Source organism: Triticum dicoccoides, chromosome 5A (genome assembly GCF_002162155.2).
Source record: "Triticum dicoccoides isolate Atlit2015 ecotype Zavitan chromosome 5A, WEW_v2.0, whole genome shotgun sequence".
In the NCBI taxonomy this organism is placed as follows: Eukaryota; Viridiplantae; Streptophyta; class Magnoliopsida; order Poales; family Poaceae; genus Triticum; species Triticum dicoccoides.
This window is the reverse complement of record NC_041388.1, coordinates 440,146,992-440,156,173: the sequence shown is the minus strand read 5'-3', so window position 1 is coordinate 440,156,173 and position 9,182 is coordinate 440,146,992. Positions and strand designations below refer to the sequence as shown.

General features: G+C 44.3%; 1 protein-coding gene across 1 annotated transcript; it reads left to right on the top strand.

The window, feature by feature from the left end:
- Positions 1–3,257: 3,257 nt before the first annotated feature.
- On the top strand, positions 3,258–7,823 carry LOC119302178. The gene is made up of 9 exons (XM_037579213.1): positions 3,258–3,470; positions 4,217–4,407; positions 4,522–4,634; positions 4,971–5,046; positions 5,525–5,553; positions 5,711–5,804; positions 6,064–6,153; positions 6,307–6,493; positions 7,393–7,823. The coding sequence occupies exons 2-9, from the start codon at positions 4,219–4,221 to the stop codon at positions 7,731–7,733; spliced, it is 1,119 nt and encodes a 372-aa protein (XP_037435110.1). The 5' UTR covers positions 3,258–3,470; positions 4,217–4,218; the 3' UTR covers positions 7,734–7,823.
- The last annotated feature ends 1,359 nt before the right edge of the window (positions 7,824–9,182 follow it).

The window sequence follows — 9,182 nt, the reverse complement described above, 5'->3', positions numbered from 1 at the left end:
ATACCGAGTCTGATCGGAACGTCTTGGGAGGAGGTCTATTCCTTCGTTGACCGTGAGAGCTTATCATGGGCTAAGTTGGGACTCCCCTGCAGGGATTTGAACTTTCGAAAGCCGTGCCCGCGGTTATGGGCAGATGGGAATTTGTTAATGTCCGGTTGTAGATAACTTGAACCTTAACTTAATTAAAATGAATCAACCGTGTGAGTTACCGTGATGGCCTCTTCTCGGCGGAGTCCGGGAAGTGGACACGGTGTTGGAGTAATGCTTGCGCAGGATGTTCTCTAGATTACTCGCTCGCGCTTTGCCTCCTCTTCTCGCTCTCTTTTGCGAACAGGATAGCCACCATATATGCTAGTCGCTTGCTGTAGCTCCTCATATATTTTTACCTTGCCTTACCTATAAGCTTAAATAGTCTTGATCGCGAGGGTGCGAGATTGATGAGTCCCTGTGGCTCACAGATTACTATTACACCAGATGCAGGGCCTGATGATTCCACTCCAGGTGACGCGCTCGAGCTCAAGTGGGAGTTCGACGAGGACTCTCAACATTACTATGTGTCTTTCCCTGATGATCAGTAGTGGTGCCCTGTTGGGGGTGATCGTGACCGTCTCGCATGTTGGGTTATCTTTTATTTTGGCGCCGTAGTCGGGCCATGAGTGTTTGGATGATGTAATGTTATTTATGTACCTTAATTGACGTGGCGAGTGTAAGCCAACTATGTTATCTCCCCTTTATTATTTATATTACATGGGATGTTGTGAAGATTGCCTTACTTGCGACATATGCCTTCAATGCGATTATGCCTCTAAGTCGTGCCTCAACACGTGGGAGATATAGTCGCATCGAGGGTGTTACACTACTGAGGGAGTCCTGGACTAAGGGGTCCTCGGGTGTCCGCCTGTTAGTCATGGGCCGGACTGATGGGCTATGAAGATACGAAGACCGAAGACTGCACCTGTGTCCGGATAGGACTCACCTTGGCGTGGAAGGCAAGCTTGGCGATCAAATATGTAGATTCCTTTCTTTGTAACCGACCCTGTGTAACCCTAGATCCTCTCGATGTCTATATAAACCGGAGGACTTAGTCCAGAGAGGAGGAGATTCATTATCATAGTCATACAGGCTAGACTTCTAGGGTTTAGCCATTACGATCTCGTGGTAGATCAACTCTTGTAATACTCATATTCATCAAGATCAATCAAGCAGGACGTAGGGTATTATCTCCATAGAGAAGGCCCGAACCTGGGTAAACATCGTGTCTCCCGTCTCCTGTTACCATTGACCTTAGACGCATAGTTCGGGACCCCCTACCCGACATCCGCCGGTTTTGACACCGACAGCGGGTGCGAGCGCGGCCATGAGGCACAAGCGCGAGGCAGCTGCGAGGCGTCAGCGCGTGCTGCATGTCTTTGTGCTCTCTGAATATTGCTGCTGCTATCTGTGTGATATCTGAATATTGCTACTGCTATCTGTGTGATATCTGAATATTGCTGCTGCTATCCGAATATTGTAGTTGTTGAAAATATAGCCGTTGGAGACATAGACTACCAAATTTAGACAATCCACTGGAAAACTAAGGTTTTCTAAACTGAAAAAAAATTACACCATTGTGTATGTGAAGATATAGACTATCAAATTTACACAAGCCACTAGAGATGCTCTTAGGGTCTTCACTGGGGAAGCTCAAGTGGAAAGTGCAACACCTTTAGGAATAAAGTTTCTTTGGTTTTTCTCTTGTCATATGATACCTACTAGGTAGCACCATGAAGCCAGATATTTCTTGTCTTTGTAGGTTTGATCTTGCAAAAATTTAGGATTATGTACTCGCAGATGCGTTCATGCGGATCCGATAAGATTGTGTTAGTGGCTGATGACTTTTTTATGTGATCTTTGTGGATTTGAAGTGTTTCTCTGCTGTTTTGGTGAAGATTTTGTGGTTCAGCGACTTGTACTTCTAGAGACTCCCGCCCCAAGTGCGAAATGCTCATGGCTTTCCATTTTTTGGACGAACAACTCATGGTACTTCAGAAAACTTTTAAAGGTAGTCAAGTTTGTGCGGATATGCATGTGACGACGCCTCTACTCCGATCTGATTGAAATATCTTTATTAAGGCCTCAGTAATATTTCTTATTGCAAAAATTATTACCATGGAAAACCGGTCTTAGAGAAATTCTATTGTAATTCTTAGTTATAGGAGTTATGATTTTTTTAGGGGGGCTCATCCAAAGCATTGTATTGTATTGTCGAGTTTAAGCAAAGTAACAAGTGATTCTAGAAGAAAAGCTTAAAACCACATATCTTCATTAGATTGACGAACCTAAAACAGTTTTGACAATGTTGACACTAGCATTTCCATATAAAAGATTCAACACTAACATTGACCTAACCAAACTCAACACACTAGCATTTTTCCATCAGTTAGTGATGGAAAAGCAGTTTCAATATGTTCATTAAAACCTTCAAGCTCACCAAAACTTAATTATAAATCATTAGAAGCAATTAAATGACAATTTTTTTCTCTTTGAACATTGGCATCATAGGTGAAATTACGTATCCAACCGTCGGGGTTGAACTTGAGCATGGCGTGTCTTCCCGGGTCTTCTTGTCCTTCTTGATGTGTGCCAATTTGTGCGTATTTAGGGTAGTCATTCCTCCTCCCCCCCTGAATACAAGACCACACATCTTTTGCACCTAGCTTTAAGCACGTTGACACCACCCTCCACAACAATTTCTTCATCGAAGTAGTCCAGCACTTTGTGGTTTTGCGACAAATCCTTCTTGTACCGGTGGTGGTGGAGGTAGTGCTAGCAGTAATGGAATGGGGGCCGGATGGTGATTGTGTATTCTCGTCGGAAGAAGGATAGGCGGTGGCATTATGGGCAGTGGGATCGACAAACTCGGGTATGTGAATATCGAAATCACTTGCATTGAAGTAGAACTGGTTGAGATCATCCATGTTTGAGTGTGGGAAATGATAGGGGGTTTACCTCGCAAAAAAAATGATAGGGGGTTTGAGTGTAAGAAATGAGAGGGATGTGCACCCCTTTTTATAGAAAAAACTGACATTTTTGGACTAATTCAGCTCCTCCCCTCGCCAACGTGGCAGATGGGCCGTGGGTGCCGGGCCGGCACGCGTGCCTGCCTAGGCAGCCCAGGTACAGCCTTAGCCGGGCCACTTGCCGCCGGAAGAAGAAAAGGCCAGCAAACACAGCCTCGAGTCGACTCGTCCTACAGCCGCGGCCCGCGGCTCGCGCACTGCCTCCCGTTCCCAATTCCCCTCTACACTCCCGCCGCCCTAACTCGCCGCCTGGTTCCGTGCCTCGCCGTCGACTTTACTCGCCCCGCCCCTGCCCTGCGCCACCGCCCCCAGCCGGCAGCCCGCAGCCCGCAGCCGCCGAGACCGCACTCGGCAGTCGACGCCCGGCGTTGTGCAGCTGCAGAAGGCAAGCAGCGACCTGCCACGTTTGAGGTATGTTTGATGAGATTTCTGCCTGTTCCCAAATTTCTGTTTGCTCAGTACTCGTCGTGCTGCCACCTGCCAGTACTTCTAGTTAAGAATTTAGGCTTGCTGTGCTCCTTTGAAAATTGTAATGTACTTATTACTTACTACGGAATTCTGCCCAGGAATGTTACTACTTACTACTCAATTGTTTTAGTTTGGATCCATTTTCTGAATCCATGTGGCATCTTGAGCTATAATTTTCAGAAATGTTACTACTTACTACTGAATTGTTTCAGTTTGGGTCAAACTCTCCTTTTTTGAATCAATAAATGTCATTGTCATATTGAAGAACAGAATGTCAACTAGGTCCACATGATTACATATATGTATCAAATGTGGAAGAATGAACACATGCACATAGTCTTATTTGAACTTTGCAAGTTTTTTTAATGCAAAATCAAAACTTATTTGAGAATTTTTCATATGTTTGTAAGAACATATTGATCAATTTCTGTTGTTCTATTGGCATGTCATATTTATTTGTAATTTTTTTAGGGTAGATTACCCTGTTTCAAAATCGTAGATCCACCACTGCCGCTGGGTAATTTCTAGTTACCTCGTGAGCAGTGTATTTTTATTTTCGATTTGTTAACTTAAGTTGATGGATTTTGTTGCCAATTCACGCACTATTATTTGTACTATTTTTCATGTTTTATGTACTTTATTGGATTGTTGAGCATTGAGTTTAAATTCTAGATCCATCCACGACCTAGACATGGCAGATACCAAGCTGGGAGCGACCGCCATGGCGCAGCGTCAGGAGGGTTCGGTGGAGGAGGGGGAGGAGCATCGCCTGCGGGCGGCGCTGCGCCACCTGCAGGCGGAGGCTGGCGTGCTTGAGCGCCTCGTCTACAAGCACCGGAACCAGCACCGTGGCGCCGCCTACTTCCGGTACCTCCTCAAGGTACGCCTACTATTACGACCTGCTCGTCCCCCTCCCCCACCTTTTCCGGGCGAGTGTAGCTATTCACTGACAACTGACGAGTGTGATTTGTATGTGTTTGGAATGGGCGCGTAGGTGCGGAGGGACCTGAAGCTGCTTCTCAGTGCCAATCTCGCGGAGGTCATCAATGCGGTGTTCCCGGTCATCACCTGTCGTAAGCCGGCCAACACTATTCTTGTTCCGAACAGGTTCGTCAGGTTTCTCATCCATGGTGCTGTTGCACGCCCCGGTAAAACAATCTTTGTCATTTATTATGTGTATGTCAATCACAATTTTTTTGTTATGTGTAGAAATCCTTCATGTTGGGACATGTTGTGGTGCTGTGATGATATTTGTGGTCCTTATATTGATCCTAGGAGATAACAAAGAAAAAGTTTATTCACTAATGACTGTTTCCACTTGTATGGGCAGTGCTTAATTTCCTGGCAGTTCAGATTATTTCATTGGCTTTTATTCTTGGTATAATGATGCTATAATTATATTAGTCTGCTATTCAGGTTATTTCTTAATATTTTCTTTTATAGGCAGGGTAAGAGGAAGCCTGGTGCAAACCATAGCCACTATAAGAGGCTTTTGGGGGTTGCCCGTTTGCTGTCCCAGGTGCGTTTTGTTGTCTGTTGACACTGGTTGCGTTTTGTAAACTATCCTGTTGCAACTGAATCAAATATTTTGGTGGAATCATAAATGCAATGTCACTGTTGATAGAGCATAACTTTTGTTCCTTGTACTTGTTTTCATGTAACGAGTTACGCAATATTGAAATTTGAATCTCTGGTAGTCTACACATATTGCCTGGTTTTTTTACTTCTTTTGTTTAGCTAACTATAAGGGTACAGCGGCAAAGTGTTGTGATTATCCCTGCATGTTTGCAAGGTTTCCGATGTATTTAGTATACACTCTTATATGGTACATGAAGCTCATCACCCGAGAAATTCTATATTTTGTAACTGCATGGTGCATACTTCTGGATGAGTCGTTGTAGTTTACAGATCATTCTTGATCAACTTCGAGACCGGAGATAGCTAACTTGGTTTGCACATCAGAGGGAAAACACTAATGCTTTCTGTATTTTGTGCAGATGGCTGAACCTGTTATGAAGGGAGCAGTGTATCCTTTATTTTTTGTGCTATTATTTTCTTATAGCAGAAATAAAGGAAGGTGTACACCCACACTTTGCTTGCCCCCGAAAAGGAAACAAATCTCGTAGTAACTTTCATTCGGAGTTGATTGCTACCTATCCAAAGTTCCTTAATCCATACTACAGTCAGATCAGCTTTTTACTTGCTAGATCTTTCTTCGTAGAACTTTGCACTGCAGTGCTTGCTTTGCTTGCAAGACTGAGGGTCCTGACCCAACAGGTGAGCCACATACTCTACAGGCATGGCTATGAATGATTGTATCAATTAAATTCAGTAAATAACCTCCCATATATTTATGCAGCAACTAACTTGGTAGTCAAACTGTTATGTGTATTCATTAGGAATCTAAGAAATGTCAACTTCTTTTTTCGAAAAGGAAGAAATGTCAACTTGGAATGATATGCATGCCAATTATCTTCTTTGTCTCTTTATGCACAGATTTTGCCTAAGATGCTTGCCTCTGATATTATGTTTGCAGATGTTACTTGATGTTGTATCAATATACAACAAGGTTACTGATCTTACAGATAAAAAGCAGGCTGTTAAGATCAGTATTGATAAAGTACAGGTATGTTTTGCTTCCACACTAGCACTCTGTATCCTTGTTGATCATGGAAAAATATGTATTGCGTAAGATCATGCTTTCACACGAAAGTGCAGTTGCTGGACCTTGCAGTTACCTCGCTACATAACTCCTTGGTTCTGCCTCTGCATTCCACAGGCTTTCAGAGAGTACTACCCCTCGAGCAACGATCCCAGTACTATCCTGGAGTGTGTATGGGTGAAAGATAAATTTGTTTTGCATGAAAAGACCAAAGCTAGCAGTCAGAAAACCCAAGCTGAGGATCTGAAGTCGTGCACTCCAGATTCATCAATCCAGTATGAGACCCTTGGACTTGTTAGTGAAGGTTGGAACACTTTACCTTCTCGGATTAATGACATATGCACATTTGGAGTCCATGTTTGCATTTTCTGCAATACTTATACATGACTGCCTGCTGAAACCAATCGCATACAATTGTATCCTAAAGGCATGCAAATTAAAAATTGTTTTCTGTTAAGTAATCTAAACTGAAAATGCAATATGTATTAATAACATATATATGTAGTAAGAAGTGGTAGGAAGTGATACAGAATGAGTATGAATGAAGATGAAGAGTCTTGATGGTGCTATTACATTCACCTCCAATTGACTATCTGGAAGTTATGATGACACTCAAGTATGTTGTCTGATAACATCTCCATGTCTCTTATGCTAGATGACATTTGACAAAACACTCAAGAGTATGCGTCTGGAATTTGTAACTTATTATGGTAGACTACTGTTGTTTAGCATGATATCTTGGTATAATAGCCATATATCTCTATATGTCAGATAACCTGACTGAAAGTTGTTGCAATGAAAACAACTGTTAGTCAGTTAGCCTAGCTGAATGATGGCTGGGATTGTGCTTACTGGAAGACAACACATTGCGACTATGGTCTCATTTTCTATTATCTCCATTGCAATTTTAAAGCATATTTCTGGGTGCGTGTTCCAGCTGGAAATTAAATTGCATGTGTTGCCAAAATGCTGCATTTTTTTTAATATCAACTGTTTGTGTTGTACCTAATAGAACAGGAATGCTTGTTTATTAATTATTCCCTCTGTGAGGAAATTTAAAACCGTTTAGATCACTATAAATGGTCTTATATTTCTTTATAGATGGCGTATTCCATTAATAGAACAGGAGTATTAATGTGTTTATCATGTCATACTTTGGAAAAGGTTCTTATAAGTTCTAATGCTGCACTTTTGACATATCAGAGATGGAAAACCTTGATGGAGCAAACACCCCAGCGAAGCAACAACATGTTTCTCTGGCTGACCAACCAGATAAAGCTACCCATTGCGGCGATGCCGGAGATTCTCAGAGTGGGAGGCAGCTACCAAATGATGAAAACACTCCGCGTTCTCTTCTTGGCACGCCTGCTGCTGCGCCGGCTCCACGCAGAGATGTCGTCAAGCCTGATACGAGGAAGAGAGTGGCATTCATCGCTGTGGGGAAAACAAAAGTCACCGTGACACCACCCGAAACATCATCCGTAGTTACCAAGAAGCAAAGGGTGGACACGATTCGACAGACCACCATAGATCCTGCTTTGTAACTCTATATAAAAGAACAACCGGTAATGATGAAGCGAATAAAGGGCTATACATATGCACATCTTAGTACATGATCCATGTGTTATTGTTGATTTGTTGCGTTCTTACTGCATCTCGTACCAAGAGATTGTTTTTTATTATCACCAAGCATCACATGACATATATCCAAGTATTTAACCAAAAACTACCACATTTCACGGAAACGTGACAGAAAACTACTCCCTCCATTCCAAAATATAGTGCGCCTGCACTTCCCGAGGTCTAACTTTGACCATAAATTTAACCAATAAGACCAACTGCGGCGGGAGAAAAAAATTATATAATTGAAATCTTCTTTCGAATACGAATTCACTGATATAATTTTTGCTCCCGCCGCAATCGGTCTTGGTAGTTAAATTTATGGTCAAAGTTGAAGCACGGGGATAGAAGAAGCACTACATTGTGGAATGGAGGGAGTATCACTTTACGATTTTGTGCGGAAAACTACCATTTTTGTCATAATCCGTGGCAAAAAACTACCAAGTCTCGAAACCGATCGCTTCACCCGTGGTAAGCACCAAACTAACCAGCCGGTCCCACGTTTCAGGCGCCATGGTGGCCAACCGATGCCCGACGCACGTTAACGGCGCATCCGCGGTCGGAAACGGCGTCGTCAGAGGATCGGCATCAAATGGCCGGCCCCATGTTTTGATGCACTGAACGCAAATCGACGACCACCGTTTCCGACCTCTAAATCTTCTTGGCAGCTTTGATTATGATGCTGCTGCTGCTGCTGCTTCAGGTCGTGGTCGTCAAGCTTGAGGAAGAGTCCCATCTGTCGCAACAAGTTGTTCGGCCTCGCCGTGTTGTACTGATCAATGCCGAGCGCCTTCACGTCCTCGTCTAGGGTGTCCTTCGGCATTGCCGTCCTCTCCATCTCGAGCAGCTCCTGACGGGCCTTCTCCCTCGCACGGGACGTCTCCTCCTTTCGCCGCCTTTCCAGAATCTTGCTGGCACGGGCGATGAGGTCGCGTGTTGGAGGCGTACTACTGTTGGCGGCGCGCTCTGCCGGAGCTGGACGACTGTCGACACTCTGGTGAGATGAACCAGAATCCGAACCGCTGCTGCCGCTGATGGTTGCACCTTGGCCAAGATTCTTCACCGGTGAGGCGTCGCCGCAGATGTCCACTTCAACGAGCTGCACTGGTGTCGGCCTGACCGGCAAAGGGGAGACGCCGACGACGACGTCCACGTCTTCGTCTTCCTCCTCGTCTTGGGCCATCATATTTTTGTGCTGATGATGCTTCGACGGATTCGGCCTCTCTCGAAGGAATTTGTCCAGCTGCTTCTGCATCTCCACAAGGGCCGCGTCTTGGACGGCGTGCATCTCGATCTCGATGTAGTCGTCGCAGAGGCCGCGGCGGCTGTGCTTCTTCAGCAGCTCCAGGATATGAGCAGGGAGTACATGAGAT